This window comes from Pelmatolapia mariae, linkage group LG10_11 (assembly GCF_036321145.2).
Source record: "Pelmatolapia mariae isolate MD_Pm_ZW linkage group LG10_11, Pm_UMD_F_2, whole genome shotgun sequence".
NCBI classification, from domain to species: domain Eukaryota; kingdom Metazoa; phylum Chordata; class Actinopteri; order Cichliformes; family Cichlidae; genus Pelmatolapia; species Pelmatolapia mariae.
The window spans coordinates 40,096,827-40,117,203 of NC_086236.1; the positions used below are offsets into that span (position 1 = coordinate 40,096,827).

The 20,377-nt window shown below is 39.4% G+C and overlaps 1 protein-coding gene across 8 annotated transcripts in view; it reads left to right on the forward strand.

The window, feature by feature from the left end:
• The window catches only part of adgrb1a (adhesion G protein-coupled receptor B1a), a 197,634-nt gene that overhangs the window by 100,964 nt on the left and 76,293 nt on the right, over positions 1-20,377 (forward strand). For all 8 annotated transcript variants that reach the window (XM_063488506.1, XM_063488504.1, XM_063488511.1 and 5 more), the window contains 4 exons: positions 153-347; positions 2,407-2,475; positions 3,746-3,854; positions 7,480-7,623. In XM_063488506.1, coding sequence (XP_063344576.1) covers positions 153-347; positions 2,407-2,475; positions 3,746-3,854; positions 7,480-7,623 — 517 coding nt within the window. The remainder of the gene's footprint in view (positions 1-152; positions 348-2,406; positions 2,476-3,745; positions 3,855-7,479; positions 7,624-20,377) is intronic.

Genomic DNA, 20,377 nt, shown 5'->3' on the forward strand with positions numbered 1-20,377 from the left:
ACATGTTAATTCTTTTTTTTCATTAAGTCTAATGCCTGGGTTACATTGAACTGTTATTACGCTGTGTTATCACTTTTGAAAAAAAGACATAGATACTGCTGCTGTGTTGACCACTAACTGTGAAAACTAACAGAAGCCACTTTCTCTGCTAGACTCGGGAGCATCTGTCCAAAGCGCAGCGTGGCCTTGTGGGAGATGGAGTATCAGAAGTAATGACAAAGCTGAGGGAAATATCCAGTGATGGAACCAGCTATAGTGGTGATTTGCTGGCCATTGTAGATGTGCTGAAGAACATGACAGAGATCTTCAGGAGGACATATTACAGCCCCAGCAATGAGGACACGAGGGTGAGCTGGTACACGGTTTTACCACTGTGCTGCAGTGTGTAATACAGTGTGGAAGTGTCTTCTTCCCTTACAGGTAATCTCTTAAGATCCAAAAGGTCACTGGCAACCCATCTAGGGTTAGAGCTAGGATTTTTGTCTTGTTGTCTAACTCTTTTGTGCCTCCTTCTCTCACACCAACCTGTCACGGCTCCTCCCTGAGCCTGGCTCTGCTGGAGGTTTCTTCCTGTTAAATGGGAGTTTTTCCTTCCCATTGTTGCCAAAGTGCTTGCTCATAAAGGGTCATATGACTTTTGTGTTTTTCTCTCTATGTATTGTAAGGGTCTACCTTACAATATAAAGCGCCTTGAGATGACTGTTGTTGTGATTTGGCGCTGTATAAATAAAATTGAATTGAATTGAATATTCCTTTTATAGAGTTTTTGCCCTTTTAGAATACCCAAAAAAAAAAAAAAAAAAAAAAGAATACCCAAATAAAAAAGTATTAAACAGAAAAAAAAACCTACAAAGGCTACATATAATGAGAAACACTGGTTGGAAACTGTGGATTGAGCAGGTTGGTAATTACAAACAACCTCTTGGCTGGAGGATAGCCATGTCCCTGCAAAATGACTTGGGCAAATAAGGCAACCTTGTTTTCATGCAGGATTATAAACAGAATAGAACCAGCAGAGTTAAGTCCATTAATCCAAAGAGACGTGGTTGCTTTCAGACTTGCATGCAGACTGACTCAGACTGACTGCAATACACTGGCAATCTGTCTATGTTTCTAAGTTAGACAGCAGTTATTTGCACACCATTTGAGTTACAGCAATCACTGGCTAATTTTTCCTAGTTTCAAGGAGATTGCTGTCTTATTTCTGCTCTCATGTGACTGAGTCATAATAAAAAAATCCAGTCCTAACCTAGACCCTAGACAGGTCGCTGGTGACCTGGTAGAGGTGAAAGACACAGGATGACAAATTTATACATGATGATATTCTGTTGATGCCTTCTGCTCTCCAGCTGGGAAAGGCTGTATTCCCCTACCCACCTAACAATGTAAATTGACTGTTTCATATATAGAACCTATGTTTTATACTACAAATGTATTGAATAAGAGGAATAAAAAAAGATGGATGAATGGATATTCTATTTCAACGTGAAATCTAGGCTACAAAGTTCAGTTCAGTTCAGTTCATTTTTATTTCAAACATATACATTCACCAACATTTCATAAAATCTTTCCATGCAGTTGTTTGAAAAGGAGTAGGCAGAAGTATATACTTATTTAGCCCTACCCCCTCAGGTTTACATCCTCATCATCTAAATTTGAACAACAAAAACGTATACAATGCCTTCAACTTAGAACATAACATCACAAAAAATATTTTTCTCATATTCAACTAAAACTATATTTAGATTTGCTAATTTGCAGAAGAAAATAAACATCACTTTGACTGCTGTCTTGGGTTAATTGCATTTTCTTCATTCTTATACTTATTTAAAAAGTCTTTTTTGAGTTTTATTTTAAACTGGTTACTATCACTACTGATCTTTATTTCTTCTTTTAACTCATTCCAGAATTTAACTCCCGCTACTGAAATAGACATCCTTTTCAATGTTGTTCTTACTCTTTGTAATTTTAAATTCCACTTCCCTCTAAAATTATACCTCCCTTCTCTTTCTAAGAACCATTTACTTATTTCGATTGGGAGCATCCCTTTCCTTGCCTTATATATTATTTGCACTGTTTTAAACTTCACCAGATCCTGGAATTTTATAGTTTGCGTCTTAATAAAAAGCACACATTAGTAAAAGTATATTGTAAAATATGTAGTTAAATTTTTTTGCTGTTTTTACTTCTTACTGATGAAGTTATAAATCCTGTTTTGTCCTTTGTGAGATTTTAAAGATCCTTTAGTCTCTCCTTGTCTGAATAGTAACAAACTTATAATTTCTGGCTAAAAACTGTCCAAATATTTGTCCCTCAGATTCTGCTACATAACCAAGTTGGCAGCCACTAAGAAGGGTCTAGAAGGATTTCAAAAAACTGAATGCAAATCATTTTTTTCCTTTCCAGAATTTTGTGCAATCAGTCAGCAATCTGTTGATGGAAGAAAACAGGGAGAGATGGGAGGAAGCACAACTGGTTAGTATCAGCCTCTCTTTCTAAAATAGGACCTGTCCTTGTCTGTAATTGCAGCTCCTGTTGAACTTTGTGAGCAATAATAACTTCAACAATCAAGGAGAAATACTGATGGCAGCAGAGATGACAAAGACACAGGTGGACAAACAGCCCACCTGTGTCTTTATAGACAGAGGAGAAGCGAAAGGGGAATGCGAGAATTGCTGAAAGACAGAAATAACTACAGATAATGACGCAAACACCCACTCATCCATCTGCTGCACTTATTCACTCTGTGCCTCCAACAAGCTGTCCAGCATCCGCCTGTTCTCAGGAATTTCAGCATGCAGACAGAGAAATAATGCTAAATAAAACAAGCTGCTCTACTCAAACTGCTTCAGATGTCTTAAAATGGAAATGGCACACTCTGTGTTCCCCCAGCATGGTCTGAATACACGAAGGAGAGCGAGCATTAGCATTTCAACCACTTTACTTTACCATCGTTATTATCTTCAACATTGGGGAGTAGTGAATCACATCTGATTAAACTAAAAAAGATGCATTTTGCATTTTCATGCTGATAGTTCATTCATATTTGCACTTTTTAAATAATTTTTGTGCCATTTAATACTACAAGCAATATGGGGTTCAGATTCTTTCATATTATTGAAGTCCCTCTTTGATCTAGGCTGTGGCGAAGGCACTCGCAAACGTTCAGAGACCTTTTTAGTCTGAACTACTTTTGGCCTCTGACTTAACTAGCTTTACAGTAGCACAGCCATTTCTGTCAGCGCTGATTAACTCCAACCGTGGCAGCCCTGCTTAGAAATGTAAGGTTTTCTAACTTATTTTGCCATTTTAAAAATAAATGTGATTTGATGTAATAGCAGATGTTGCATCACTGCAATGTATTTAATCAAAAAGTCAAGCTTTTAGCCTTGAGGCCTTTATCACAGCCATTTATTTCTCATCACCTGCATTCAGTAGAACCGTGTGCCGTCTTTTTCTTCAGTATTGAAAATAAGAACAAAGCTGCAGTGTATTTCCTGTCATCAAAAAGAAAAAACGGTGATGTACAAACTGTAAATGTTCATGTTGGTTATAGTAGTGTGGGCTATAAGACATCGTGACACTGAACTGAAACAGGAAGCTATGGCAATACTTGTCTCAAATTCCATATTTCCTATAAAAGGCCTTTTGTGTGTCAAGTGCTCGAACAGCATTTCAGAATATTCGCCTCAAATCCATAATCCTTTTTCTTTTATTCTGCTCTCATGTGTCTCTGTTTTCTCAGCTGGGGCCAAACATCAAAGAGCTTTTCCGTCTGGTGGAGGACTTTGTGGATGTCATTGGCCTGAGGATGAAAGACATTCAAGACATGTGTGAAGTCTCCGATAACCTAGGTCAGTCTTATCTCCATCTAGGAGATTTCCACACCTCTCCCTTTTTATCAAAGAAATTCTCCTATCACACCTATCTTCTCTGAAGATAAATCTCCATAACTGCAATAGCAACCACTAAAAGTGAGGACACAGGATGGCAGCCTGATGGTTAAAGACATTTCCTTTGGGTTCAGTCTAAAAAAAGCTCCATCAACCAATGGCTATATGCCCTGTCAGCTAAAAGACAGTTTTAAGTTTCAATCATCAAAGCGGATTTTAGCCCATATCAGTTTTTTGATAGAGGCCAATAAGTAACAGGAAACTGCAGAGATAAAAGACATATTTCAGAAAATAAAGAACATTACTATGCTTTTTTTCTTTTTTGAAAAAAATGTCAATAATTTTTGATGCATTTGATTTTTCTGGCTCTTGACTGACAAGAACAAGGAGAACCTTTTTTCTCTGATAAAAGACAAGACACGGTATTATTTCTGCAGCCTATCCCTGGAATACAGCTTCAAGCAAAAAGTCAAGCAGACGTGCTCAAATCTATACCACAATCTTCTTTGATAAGACAATAGTGCTAACCAGCCTGCAATGAATTTATTTTAACTAGTCTTTGTTAAGGAACATACACTATACTGCATGTACAGTAGAGTACAAAGAAGGCAGCACACATTCCAGCTGACCTGGACATTTGCATTGTCACATTCAGTTCCTCCTGGTAATGTCTGCAAAAGTTCAGCTCTACAGTGCATGTGTGAAAACAGCTATAGATAGAACTAACAGAAAATGAAGCAGTACACTAGGAATAAATTGGTAGCTATAGCTGGTATCCCCAGTGGTAAAGCTTTTTAAATGTCAAATATTAATTCAATTCACAAGCTATTTTATTTAATTGGATAGCTATGTACCTCCAGCTTTCAGTGATTTAAAATTGCACTTTTGTAAAACTGGGCTTATTACTTTCACTCGGGGGTGAAGGTTGGTGTTGGAAACAAAACACGTAAGACAGAGATGTCCTAGCCTTGCATCTTATGAAGCTTTAGTCCATCCATTTGTTCTCTTTCACTTATTCAATACACATGGCTTGAACAATTTCTCTTCCACAACAGAATCCGATAAAAACCGCTTGCCACTCGTACCTACAATCCTTTGCGGTTTTACCCCAGAAATGACGTCACATTTTCAATCTGTATTGGATCTGAAAATGTTGTGTGATACTTCAACCTGAAACGACATATAGATTGCATTGGCCTGTACAGGAGATAAAGAAAAAAAATTAACAACAGCTGTGAAATGGAATAGTCCAAATTACCAAAGTAAACTGGACCTGGGCTTGTTGCAGGAATCTGAAGTTACTAAACATTTTGTGAGTGTATTCACTCACACTTAGGACCATATAATAATAAATATGTGCGTGATGAAAGTTGGGCAGCACGCTAACGTCTTTAGTCCACTCTGTATGCTCCTATGGGTCTAACCCATTCACTCCTTTGATTTTTTTTCCTCATACTTTTTTTTTGCCTTCTTGTCAACTCTGTCTTTGTACGGACCTGCCGTGTTCTCCTTCGTTTTGTACATAACTGTTTTTGGGGCAAATAAAATGCAAGTAGGGATTAAAACCGCAGAATTAATGATTACCGGTGCTGGAAATGCTAGCGATTGATGCAGTGTTTTGATTTTGCTGCCACTCGTACCTACAATGCAATCCGCGAAAGTCATGTGGTCTGTCGATCTCTATTAACCTAACCCCAGTGAAAGTAGACATCACAAAGGCTCCAGAGTACCCAGAGAGAACCCACACAGAAAAGTCAGATGGTGGATTCAAACTCAGGGCTTTCTCGCTGTGAGGCCACAGTGCTAACCACTGCTTCACCCTGATGCCCTTGCCACCACCCTTTGTTCTGCAAATTCCTGTTTTTCCTTAACTGTGAACCTTGTCGCATCGAGGAACAGCACAGCCCTCATTCTAGCCTTCTGTTTCTGTTTGCCTTGTTCTTACATGAATAGAATAACTAAGGCTCATTATTAGCACTCCTCAGGGCTGAAAGTCTTTAGATGTGTCTCATGACACATCTACACATTCAGAACCACCTGCTGCTTCCCTCCATTGCCGTAACTGTTAACTCAACTTTCTTCAAACATAGGAAAAACACATAGTGTAGTCATCACAAAGACTCCGAATCTCTCTGTGACCTCCGGATAAAAACGAGGCAAAGTGTGTTTGTTGAATCAGGGGAGAGTACGTGGGAATTGAGGGCAGATGAGAGGTCCCGTTTATAGCGATGCTGCCTCTCTGTCTGCAGCCAAATAGCCGCCTACACAAGCACTGCATCCTTCCCCTAAGCGGCTGACCTCCTCTCTGCTCCCACTCCTCAAATGGGAGCAAAGTCATGCAGGGAAATCTACCATCCACTTCCAGCACAGAGTTTGATCAGACATTCTTCTTCTAAACGTGTAAAAGTAGTGAAGTTAGAATGCAGAATTGTGCCAAATTTGAATTGCAATCTTTTCTTTTAAACTGCATTGACAATTTAGCTAGTCTATTTTCAGAAGTATTCTTTCATTATTCTCCTTGGAAAATTAGACTATGAAGACTGCATAAATCACCTGCATATGTCGTTTTTTTGCTGGCCTAACTGCATGAAACTTTGGAGCATCTTATCTTATTTTTCAGAGAAGAAGAAGAAATTAAATGAAATCACACCAAGTCCACCACGTCACTGGTGAAACATCTAGCTTTAGAGATCATGCCAGGGTTACAATTTGGGGTAGAACCAAATACCTTCAGTATAAAGAAATGTCCCCAAACACAGGAACACAGGATTTGTACTTGTTATACAGCACAGAGCCAGATGATTAAAACTAATTGGTTTATTAGTTGACTTGTCTGTCTTATGAATTTAGGTTCTGGTAAATGCTGATATGCCTAAAATGATGGATGGACTGAACCTCTGGTTCTTGAAGATGTTTCACCTCTTATCCCCCTCGCCTCACCACCTTCTATAGTTCTGAGAGAACATATGTATGCTGAGTTAGCTTGTCTTTTTTGTCTCTCTGTTAAATCCTGAATTAAAATCCTTCTTCTCAGTCCTAAATGATCAGGACCCATCATATCTTAACAATAGCAGACACCCATATAATCCCAATAGGTATACTACTACTACTGAGGAACTTCCTATGATGCACTGAGCCACAGTTTCATATTATTAACTGTTGCCTATCTTTTTGAATCTTTATCTGTTAATATAAAGTCCCTTGAGAGTGCTTTTTGTTGTGTACTGGGGGTATTTATATATAAAAAAATTTATATAATTAAATTTTACATTTTCAGAAAAGTAATTTACAGGAGAAAAATGTAATGCTCACACATATGATAATAATAATAATTATAATCATAATTACAATGTATAATAATATGTGTATATATAATAATAATAATAATATAGAAATATAAACTACTAAGGCTGAATACTACCTGAGTGTATCCCAAGATAACATAAATGAAATGCATCGCCAGCTTTGGTTTAAAATGAGCTCCTTGGCTAAATAAGTACTGATATTAAACTGCTTTTTTGTTCTTTTTTTTATCTCTCACTTTCTCCCATTTTCAAGTTCACAATTTTTTTTCTTTCTTTTACAGTTCTCAGCATCCATAAGCGTCCAGTAAGGGGTCATGGAGGCATCAGCTTTCCTATGAAGAGCTGGAAGTGCATGGTGGACTGGGCTCTCAGCCCTGAGAACAAGGTCAACATTTCTAACAACATCCTGTCTACTGGCAAGCCAGGTGAGAGCTGTCAGAATAGGAAGTTAGCAGAAGTATGAAAATAACATTCTAAACATAATCACCAAATGCTGATTGCACGGAGCTTGGCTTCTGATTGACAATTCAGGAACACACGCTTGAATCTGTGAATGTTTGTGTTTGTTTGTTTGGTTGGGCAGGAGCTGTCAAGATACAAAGGCGAAATGGGGAACAGCAGTTGATTTATAAAACCGTGTTTACTGCCATTAATCTGCAAAGCAAAGCACCCTGCTCAGACAAATGCATGCGGAGATGCTCGTATTTAATGTCGCAAATAAAACATGCAGGAGAATAAAATCAGTTTTACATCACCCGCTGTTCAGCAGCTGTACGACAAAAAGCCACGTTGTCTTCAATAAGGCCTGAGTAAGTTTCATAAAACGTTAATACAGAGCCCATCTGCTTTAACAATGTGATGGCACTGAATCACAAGCAGGAGCATTTACATACTGACTTGTGTCTTATAGTAAAAGGGAATTACACAACACTGTGGTTTTGGAGGAGGGAGGCACCATGACAAAGAAAATGAGCAAATTATGTGTGTGTGAAATATGTAATGTGTTTATATGATAGATATTTGCCTTGAGTCATTTTATATTAAATTATAAAATAGGTCATTAACATTTATGAAAATGATTAATCAATACAGGGCCTAGTGCCATATAACCCACAACTAGAGCTTCATTTAGCAATATTTTTCAGACTTCAGTCAAAGTTTGCAGTATCCCAAAGCAAACGGAGCTTGTGAAGTTGTAGTTCCATGACCTCTGACACCAAATCCCAGCTGCCAAGCAAACAGAGAGGAAAATAGTGATCCTTAGCCTTTAGAAATAATGTTCCTAAGAGGTTTTAAAGGGTTTCCATCTGGAAAAAAAATAGGAGACACCAGAGACATAAAGGACATAAATCAACACTATGGTGACTGTGGTTCAGGAGGTAGCCGTATTGCCTGCTATTCGTAAGACAACCCATCAATATTTTAGAGTATCAAGATACTAAACCCTGATTTGCCTTGTCAAAGCTTTTAGGCTTAGAATAAAAGAGCTGTATGAATGTCTGTGAATGGGTGAATGAGGCTTATAGTAAAAAGCACTTTGAGCGCTCAAATAGTAAAAAAGCAAAAATACCAGTCCATTTTTTAAAAACATTTTAAGTTTTGAATCATATTTTTCTGTTGATTCTTTGGAGTTCCCAGTTTGTATATCTTTGTGGGAAAAAAAAGTTAGATAATTTAGATAATATTTAAAATAACCGCCCAGAGGTGTTTCAAGATCGCAGCTGAGACTTGCTTCTGATTTTGAATTACACTAACAAGTCCTGTTCCCTGTGAATTACATTTGTGGTCCAAGTATTTTTCCAGGATGGCATTTGTTTGTGATGTTTCCAAAGTATCTCTGTTATTGGCCAAGCTTGGCCATTTTCTTTTCAATTATATATATAATTGAAAAGAAAATGGCCAGGCTTGGCCGAGAGAGAGAGAGAGAGAGATAACAACATTAAGCTAAATCCTTATGGGTTTTTCCAACATTATCAGTCTCTTCTCATGGGTTTACATACTTTTGCTCTGTCAGATGCCACTCGCATTTCAGAGGTTCTTATGATTTGTGCTCCTACAAGTAGCTCAACAGACCATTTTCAAGATTTTCAATTAAACTAAAACAAAACAGTGGTACACTTTCATGGTGATTATTGTATTGACATATTGCCTTGGTCCCACTACAAGAAAAGGTTTATTCTTTCCTAACATGAACTCTAAGCATAGATGGTTCTCCGGTAATCTGATGGATGTTAAGCAGTCAAACATATCTACAGTATTCTTGAATACGTTGTGTTGCATTATCATTTATGAATAATAAGATAGAGGATACTGAAATAAAGAAACAATGAAGGATAAAAGAAGTGCATTTTCAGCTTCTATACAGTTTTTGAGGGTATACATGACAGTGACTGAATATTCTCTATGTGCTACAAAAACTAGCACAGATTCAGCACATCTTCTCAAGATGAGTATTTAGCCATGGACTTCTTTTAATGCTGAGACTCTTCCACAGAGATGAGTGGTAATTCATTGGTGGAGTTCAAAGATGTTACCTTGGCCAAACTGAATGCACAGTACAGTAAAACCTTGCCAGAGTCTACCCAGGGAAACCCTCCCAGGTGGACAAAGTATCTGCAAGTACCAGTATCTCAGGTGGCTCATTTGGTGTCAACCTTTGTGATGTCACAAAGGTGACCATATCCTTAGTCAAAGGTTTGGTTGATGTAGGATGAATTTAATGAGTTTCTGAGCAGTCAACTCGACCTGTGGACATTGTACCAACCTGTTTGGATTGCACCCTGAATTCAAAATGACACCAAATGTATTTTTTTTTAGTGTATGTGTTCTGCTTATAAAGTAGTGGATTCAGATATTTCAAAGCTATATATAAAAACCTCATAAAAAAAAGTCAAAAAGACCGGCAGAGTATCTGTTGGAAAAGGTAGAAAATCCTAGGCATGTCTGTATTATTTTGCTGGTCAGAGGAAAGAGAAGAAGAGAGACTTCTCGCCCTGTGCCATTCTAACAGTTAATGGGGACAAAACCAGGTGGGCTTGACTTTTGTCTGTAGTCAGGTGCTAGGTGCACGGCTTTCAATCACAGCAGGGCTATTTGACAGCCACAAAGTTTACAACAATTAAAGACAGTACTATACTGCTAGCATTCTAGTGAGGCCGTCGTTCCTAATCAGGAGTCAACAGGAGCCAATCAGGACTAATTAGAGACAATTTTCTCTGCAGCTAGAAGTGTCTCCCAACAGCAATGTCACACCAGCAGCCAGCCCTCTTTATGCATACAGCGTGGACTTACTTACATTGATTAAAACAGCTCTCTGATCCCTTGTTTGTGCTGATTGATTGGTCCCTTCACACAGCTCCAAAATTTTCTGAAATAAGCTTTATTCTTCATACAAAGGAAACTACAAATTGCATGCTTTGTGAGTTACAGAAAAAACGAGAGGAGTGTGAATAGAGTTAGGGTCCACAGGCAGGATTTTCCTCTTCTTTGCAATGTGTAAGCACAAAACAGCACAACACTCACCTGTAATTTTAAACATGAAACAATTTTATCAGTTTCTAATGTTTATGTTAATTTTACTCTGCTTTTAAAAGTTAATTTAATTGTTAAATTGTGGAAAAACTGCTAAAATAGAAAAATAATTCTTGTAAATTCATTTACTTCCCTCTGAACGCAACTTTCTGTTTGACATAGTAAACTACCTAAACTGAAGTACAGGTTAATTTAAAGGTGTGTTCAAGGCTCCACTCTATTTGTAGGTAGCTGGTGTAACTGGTAAATAAAGCAGCTGTTAGCAAAAATTCATTTTACATGCTCAAAATATTATCGGACACATGGAATTTGCATATTCTGTACTCCATGATCGGCATGTGTGCTTCTGTAAAGAGATAATGGAGTTTATTAGATAAGCACAAGCACACATTCATTATTAATGGGTTTTCTAGTCCAGTTCCTCTCACCACTAACAGGTTCAGATTCTGAACAGTCCACAATATGGCTCTAAAACTGGAGCCATATTGTGTGTGTGTGTGTGTGTGTGTGTGTGTGTGTGCGTGTGTGCGTGCGTGCGTGCGTGCGTGCGTGCGTGCGTGTTTATGAGCAGAGATTTAGCTGTTTAGCAGATGTTTAACTGTTTCCGTTCTTACACACACATAACTATTGTCCCTCCAGGCTAGTTCTTACTGAGCACACACATTCTGACTAGCCTATTGGTTAGGCCAGCCAAAGCGTGTATGAGTAGGACAAATAATAGTTCAACCCCCTCACACTCGCACGTCTTTCTCGGTTACCCCCTGATGCCCATGGGAGCTCAGCTGTTGCCTGGGAGCTAAAGCCTTTGCCTGCTGCCTGGCACACTTCTGTGTTCTCTCGAGCTGCCATGTAGTGTGCTGGAGCAGAAGATTTGGAAGTATTCAAATGTCCCAGCAGATGGAGTTATATGTGAGAGAGAGTGCATGTTTGTGTGTGTGTTTTAATTGTTATTAATCTTTTTACTATTATTTGTAATATTATTTTGCCTTTGACACAGCTGCCAGATAAAGAAAGCATTTCCTTCCCTCAGGCCTGTCTGTGACTTCATGTTCTCCAGCAATTGAGTCTCCTCACATGTTGGCACTACTCTTCAGCAGTGGGGGTTCACCCACAGAAAGCTGCATCCACAGATTTTACAGATCAATATCGATGGAAACAAAAGTATAACTTGGTGTTCCTGAACCACACATTTGTTTGTTCTTATTTATCCACTGTATATTTTTGAGATTTGGGAAGTATGACCAACATAAATAGATGGTAGCTTTGGTTGTTGTTCAAAAACAAAAAACTGTGAGAAAGGTTCATACAGTAATTGAGATAGCCTGCCAACATGACTTCTTTTACAGCTTAATGAAACAAGTAAAGCTGACATGCTCATCAACATTCAAGTTTATCAGATCTGTGTTGTCTACAGTGTGGCTTCCAGTGAACTCACAAGAATGCTAAAATCTTTCAGTGTGTTGGCTGTTTTAATTCAGTTCAATTCAGTTCAATTTTATTTATATAGCGCCAAATCACAACAACAGTCGCCTCATGGTGCTTTTTGTTGTACAGTAGATCGTACAGTAATAGATACAGAGAAAAACCCAACTATTATATGACCCCCTATGAGCAAGCACTTTGGCGACAGTGGGAAGGAAAAACTCCCTTTTAACAGGAAGAAACCTCCGGCTGAACCAGGCTCAGGGAGGGGCGGGGCCATCTGCTGTGACCGGTTGGGGTGAGAGAAGGAAAACAGGATAAAGACATGCTGTGGAAGACTTCCGGTTTTGACGAGCATGGGGTAGTCACACTTTCCCTTAGCTCCCGCAACTTTTAGTTATTTGAGTGAGCCCGCCTAACTTATCTTTTCAGACAAATATCTTGGTGGTTTGGTGAAGCCGTCGGAACATTTGATGCCCTGTCATGTCGCCTAAACCTGCGAAGTCGAATGGCAAAACAACCGAATGCGCGGCTGCTAGCGTTCCCGCGAATGTTAGCAAAGCCGACATAACGGCACTGCTAGCGGAGCACCGTTCGGCTTTACTGGCGGAGCTAAAAGTCAGCTTTTTTGATGACGTGAATAAAAAGCTGGACGGACTACAGAAGGCATCGGACAACCATGGTGAGCGCCTACAATCTTTGGAGGAAAGCGCCGAAACGCTTGACCAGCGCCTTGCTAAAGTGGAGGATACCTGTGAGACACTACGGGCTGCAAATGAAAAGCTGAAGGCTAAGCTATCGGACATGGAGTCGAGAAACAGACGTTGCAATGCCCGCCTTATCGGCCTAGAGGAAGGGATTGAGGATCCACAACCCTCTAAGTTTTTCTCACAGTTATTGCAAGACGTTTTTGGGAGAGACATCTTCCCCTCCCCCCCCCGAACTGGATCGTGCACACCGTATTTCGGCCCCCAAACCGGCCCCCGGAGGTTTGGGGGCCTCCGGGGGCCGCTACCAAAACAAGGAGCTGCTAATACGGGAGGCTAGGAGGAGGAACGACCTGAAGTATATGGATAAACCATTCCGGGTCTACGAGGACTACAGCCCTGAGGTGGTGAGCCAGAGGAGAGAATACAGGTCGGTGATGTCACGCTTGTACAAGATGGGTCTGAAACCGTCACTGCTATACCTGGCGCGACTACGCATTGTTAAAACAGATGGTGTACGCCTCACATTTGGCTCTGTGGCTGAGGCCGAAAGGTTTGTGCGAGACTCCATGGAAGATTGAACTTTTTTGAGGCGTGTGGAACACGGGACTGCTTCGGACGACTGTTACGGCATATTCATGATTACTATGTTGATTTTCGGACATTTGACTTCATCTCTTTTTCTTTATTATTTTTTGGCGTGACAGTGCAATTATTTGCATATACTTTGAATGGTGGACTTCACCATTGTACACCTGGCGGGTCTTATTCCGACCTTTACACTATGCGGGCTTAAGGAGCTTTAGGTAGGATAGTTATGGAAGTTTTTCAGTTAGATTGGGTAGGTGTGCTGTTTGTTCTGACAGCTAGTGTCACCTGGGGGTTCAGGGGGTTTCTGGGAGGGTTTTTGTGTTCGACTGTCCAAGTTAAGAACCAAGTGTTTTATGTTTCTTGTTTGAGCAACCAGCTAAAAGTTTTGATATATTTTCAATGGTTACCTCTATTGACTTAGTGACCTGGAATGTTAAAGGCCTGAACCATCCTATTAAAAGAAAGAAGGTTCTCACTCACTTGAAAAATATGGGTGCTGATATAGCCTTTATCCAGGAAACCCATCTTAAAATGTCAGATAGTGCTCATTTAAAATGTAGTTGGGTGGGGCAGCTCTTCCACTCACGTTTTGCAGCGAAGGGGAGAGGTGTAGCAATATTGGTAAATAAAAGGGTTCCTTTTACCCCTTCTTTGACTCTAGCTGATTCAAACGGACGATACGTTATAGTGACTGGATCAATTTTTAATATTAATGTTACATTAGCAAATATATATGCCCCAAACTGTGACGACCCCAATTTTTTTTCACGCGTCCTCGGCCTCCTGCCTTGTTTGAATTCCCATTTACTTATTATGGGTGGGGACTTTAATTTGTGCTTGGACCCTGGGATGGATAGATTGTCTGTAAGAACTGGATACTTGACAACAAAGTCAGCTTCTTATTTACAGTCCTTTTTTTCAACCTACGGCATCTCGGACATTTGGCGTTTTTTACACCCACAAGACAGACAGTATTCCTTTTTTTCAAATGCTCATCAAACCTACAGTAGAATTGACTATTTTTTTACTGATAACAAACTAATCTCTCTTGTTAAGTCGTGTGACTATCAGCCTATTGTAATATCTGACCATGCGCCCTTAATATTGACACTGCATATACCCGGAATGGAGTCTCCTAAACGGATGTGGAGATTTAACTCTCTTTTGTTAAGTGATGAAAACTTTATAGAATTTATTTCGGATCAAATTACCTACTTTTTGGAATTTAATTTAACTCCAGATATTTCTATCTCGTCAGTCTGGGAGGCTCTTAAGGCTTATCTTCGCAGCCAGGTTATATCGTTTACAGCTAATAAGAAACGCACTTCTACTTCTAAACTAAAGGATTTAGAGAAGCAAATAGCAGACTTGGATAATAGGAACTCTCGGAACCCCTCACCAAAATTAAAAGAACGCTTGAAACTGGGTGCAGAATATGATGTGCTCGCCTCACATTCTATAGAATATTTATTGTTAAAGAACCGCAGTGATACCTATGAGCACGGAGATAAGGCGGGAGAGATTCTAGCAAGACAGTTGAAATGTGCAAGAGCCAGGCAAACTATTAATGGGGTCACAACCCGAGATGGTGGAACTGTTACAGATCAACAGGGGATAAATGATGCTTTTCAGCATTATTATTATAAGTTGTATAGTTCCGATAATACCAATGATTCTAACTTCCTCTCTGATTTTTTTAGAGACCTAAAGATTCCAACATTGTCCCCAGATGAGGTTTCCACCCTGGATGCACCTCTGCAGCAGCAGGAGATCATAGCGGCAATAAAATCATTACAGTCTCGCCGATCACCAGGCCCTGATGGCTTACCGACCGAGTTTTACGCCGCCTTTGCTGGGAAACTAGCCCCTGTGTTAGCTACGTTATATACTGACTCTCTTGCCAAAGGTGTTTTGCCTGATAGCCTTAACCAAGCTTGTATAACACTACTACTACTAAAAACCCTTTGGAATGTGGATCCTACAGGCCGATTTCACTCCTGAATTCATACTATAAAATACTAGCGACGGTTTTGGCCAACCGATTGGAAAAAGTTTTACCCAACATAATCTCTTCAGATCAGACTGGTTTTATTAAAAACAGGCACTCCTTTTTTAGTATTCGTAGACTACTCAATATAATGTACACTCCCAGTCAAGCTGCTTCCGAATGCCTTCTCTCCATGGATGCGGAGAAGGCTTTCGATAGAGTAGAATGGGAATATCTATTTGAGACCTTACAAAGATTTGGGTTTGGAAGTTCCTTTTTATCCTGGGTGAAATTACTCTATGCCTGTCCTTCAGCTATGGTACTTACTAATAACCATTATTCTAAACCGTTCCGCTTACATCGTGGAACCCGTCAGGGCTGCCCCCTCAGCCCCCTCCTTTTCGTGTTAGCTATTGAGCCGTTGGCAATAGCTATAAGAAGTAATCATGCCATCCAAGGCATTTCGCGGTATGGAACTGAGCATAAATTATCTCTCTATGCCGATGATCTCCTGCTGTTTGTATCCAAGGCTGAGGTAACAATTCCCTACATTCTTGAACTTTTTGATACGTTTGGGCTTGTGTCAGGCTATAAATTGAATCTACACAAGAGTGAATTACTGCCTCTAAATATGCCTCTTTCCACATTAGCAAACATTACTTTTCCCTTCAAGATTGCAACACACAGCTTTGTCTATCTAGGCATAACTGTGACGAAAAACTTCGGTGATCTCTTTAAAGAAAATTTTACTAAGCTACACCTCAGTATGCAACAAGACTTGTCGAAATGGTCGCCGCTTCCTCTCTCGTTAGTTGGGAGAGTGAATGTAGTTAAAATGTCTGTATTACCCAAATTTCTTTATCTGTTTCAAAGCCTCCCTATATACATTCCGAACGCTTTTTTTAAGAAATTGGACTCTGTAATTACATCATACCTTTGGAACAATAAGAAACCACGTTTGCGTAAAACACATCTGCAAAAGTCAAAGCAAGACGGGGGCCTGGCCCTACCGAATTTCCGTTATTATTACTGGGCCTCCAATTTACACTGTTTGACCTACTGGCTGCACTATCAGCACGATTGCAGTGGACCTGTATGGGTAGAAATGGAGAAGCTCTCTTCTGGTTCTTTCTTGCTATCATCTGTCGTAGGTGCATCTATCCCGTTACCCAAAAGCCTGACAATTGAGAATCCTGTAGTTAATAATACTATCCAGATTTGCTTTCAGTTTAGAAAACATTTTAATCTTCTGAAGATCTGCTTAGGGAGCCCAGTAGCTTCCAACTATGCTTTTTCCCCTTCAATGTCTGATGCCACATTTCAGGGCTGGCAGAGGCGAGGGCTGAGATCTTTAAAAGAACTATTCATTGACGGCATGTTTGCCTCATTTGAACAGCTGGCTAATAAATACAACTTACCCCCTTCTCATTTTTTTAGGTACCTACAAATACGACACTTTCTTTCAGGCTCTATCCCAGGGTTCCCAAATGAACCCCCTAATGATGTAATGGATGACATTATGTGTTTTAACCCGGCTAAGAAAAAAGCCATATCATCACTACTTGTTCTGATTTTGCGCCTGGGTTCTCCTTCTGTGTCTGCAATTAAGCGATCCTGGGAAGAGGATCTTAAAATCTGTATTACTGAAGCAGACTGGGGCAATGTTTTAAGTAATATTCACTCGTCCTCCATGTGTGCAAGACATTGCCTTCTGCAGTTTAAAATAGTGCACAGGGTTCATCTTAGCAAATCAAAATTGGCAAAGATGTATCCCCAGATTGACCCAACGTGCGAAAGATGTAAATTGGCAGAGGCGACCTTGATCCATATGTTTTGGTCCTGTCCCAAAATACAAAAGTTCTGGACGGATGTCTGTGGGGCTTTATCATGCATATTTGGGATAAGAGTGTCGCTTAATCCACTTTTATTTTTATTTGGGGTCAATTCCGATGGTCTGGCACTACCAGCAGGTGGTCAAAGACTTATTGCCTTCTCTACACTACTGGCAAGACGTCTAATACTTTTGAAGTGGAAGGACGCAGCCCCGCCCACAGTTTCGCATTGGGTTAAGGATGTATTATTTCATCTTAAATTAGAGAAAATTAGGTTCGTTTTGAGAGGCTCTGTAAATAAATTTAATAAGGTCTGGAAATCCTTTTTGATATTTTTTGACCAACCATCTACACAGGTTCAGGAATGACATTTATTTATTTGTCTATTTTTAATTATATTTGTTTGCTTATTTTTTCTTCCTTCTTGTTCTGTATACCTTGGCTGGTGTTATTTTGCACTGATTGTAAGTATTTTCTTTTAAACTTTTGATTACTTGACAGCGAACAGGGGTGTTGTTTGTTAGGGTGGGTTTTTATTTTTATTTATTTATTTTTTCTCCCCTCTTTTACTTTTATTTGATGCCTTGTATTTTTGTATTTCATTGTGGAAAATAATAAATATATTAAACACCAAAGACATGCTCTGGAAGAGAGCCAGAGATTAATAACAGATATGATTCAATTCAGAGAGGTCTATTAACACATAGTGAGTGAGAAAGGTGACTGGAAAGGAAAAACTCAATGCATCATGGGAATCCCCCGGCAGCCTTCGTCTATTGCAGCATAACTAAGGGAGGATTCAGGGTCACCTGGTCCAGCCCTAACTATATGCTTTACCAAAAAGGAAAGTTTTAAGCCTAATCTTAAAAGAATAGAGATGTCTGTCTCCTGAATCCAAACTGGAATCTGGTTCCACAGAAGAGGGGCCTGAAAACTGAAGGCTCTGCCTCCCATTCTACTTTTAAATACTCTAGGAACAACAAGTAAACCTGCAGTGTGAGAGCAAAGTGCTCTAATAGGGTGATATGGTACTACAGGTCATTAAGATAAGATGGGGCCTGATTATTTAAGACCTTGTATGTGAAGACCAGGATTTTGAATTCAATTCTGGATTTAACAGGGAGCCAATGAAGGAAAGCCAATACAGGAGAAATCTGCTCTCTCTTTCTAGTCCCTGTCAGTACTCTTGCTGCAGCATTTTGGATTAACTGAAGGCTTTTCAGGGAGTTTTTAGGACTTCCTGATAATAATGAATTACAGTAGTCCAGCCTGGAAGTAATAAATGCATGAACTACTTTTTCAGCGTCACTCTGAGACAGGATATTTCAAATTTTAGAGATGTTGCGCAAATGGAAGAAAGCAGTCTTACATATTTGTTTAATATATGCATTGAAGGACATATCTTGGTCAAAAATGACTCCAAGGTTCCTCACAGTGTTACTGGAGGCCAAGGTAATGCCATCCAGAGTAAGAATCTGGTTAGATATCATATTTCTACGATTTTCAGGGCTGAGTACAATAACCTCAGTTTGATCTGAATTAAGAAGCAGAAAGTTAGCAGCCATCCAGGTCTTTATGTCTTTAAGGCATTCCTGCAATTTAACTAATTGGTGTGTGTTATCTCGCTTCATGGACAGATAGAGTTGGGTGTCATCTGCATAGCAGTGAAAATGTATGCTATGTCTTCTGATGATACTGCCTAAGGGAAGCATGTATAATGTAAACAGAATTGGTCCTAGCACTGAACCGTGTGGAACTCCATAGTTGACCTTAGTGTGTGAAGAGGACTCTCCATTTACATGAACAAATTGGAGTCTATTAGATAGATATGATACAAACCACTGCAGTGCAGTACCTGTAATACCTACAGCATGTTCTAATTGCTCTAATAGGATATTATGGTCAACAGTATCGAACGCTGCACTGAGGTCTAGCAGGGCAAGCACAGAGATGAGTCCACTGTCAGAGGCCATAAGAATATCTTTAATGAATATCAATGGTAGCTGTAGATAATATTACATCTGTGAGATGATTATTGGTAATTTTTTCTCTAATGATTAAAATTTTATTTGTGAAAAAGTTCATGAAGTCATTACTAGTTAACGTTAAAGGGATGGTTGGCTCAACAGTACTCTGTTTGTCAGCCTGGCTACAGTGCTGAAGAGAAACCTAGGGTTGTTCTTATTTTCTTCAATCATTGATGAATAGTAAGATGTTCTGGCTTTGCGGAGGGCTTTCTTATAAAGCAGCAAACTATTTCTCCAGGCTAAATGATGATCTTCTAAATTGGTGACACGCCATTTCCTCTCCAGCTTACGAGTTATCTGCTTTAGGCTACGTGTTTGAGAATTATACCACGGAGTCAGGTACTTCTGATTTGAGGCCTTATTTTTCAGAGGAGCTACAGTATCCAGAGTCGTACATAGTGAGGAGGTAAAATTATTAACAAGATAATTGACCTCTGTTGGAGTAGCGTTCAGGTAGCTGCTCTGCTCTGTGTTGGTACAGGGCATTGAAGATGATAATAGTGGGTGGATTATATTCTTAAACTTAGTTACAGCGCTTTCAGAAAGACATCTACTGTGATAAAGTCTACTCCCCACTGCTGTGTAATCAATTATTGTAAATGTAAATGTTATCAGGAAATGATCAGACAGGAGAGGGTTTTCAGGAAACACTGTTAAATGTTCAGTTTCTATGCCATATGTTAAAACAAGATCTAGAGTGTGATTAAAGTTGTTGGTGGGTTCTTTTACATTTTGAGAGAAGCCAATTGAGTCTAATAATAGATTAAATGCCATGTTGAGGCTTTCTTTTAGGAAGAAAAGCAACTGCAGTCTGAATTTGCAAAAGTTATTGCATTTAGGTTAAAGTGAAACATCTCTGTCCTGATAGGAATAGTCTTTTCTGGATTAACTGTCTAATCCAACCCAATATCAAAGCAGAGCATGTAATAAACATGCTGCTCCACCATGTCCTAGGGCTGCCAACCGTCCCTTAAAAAACGGAATCATCCCGTATTTAGAAACAAAAGTACACTTCCCGTATTGAGCTAATATGGGACGCACTTTGTCCCGTAATACAGTGAGAATCAAAAGTAGTCTATAAA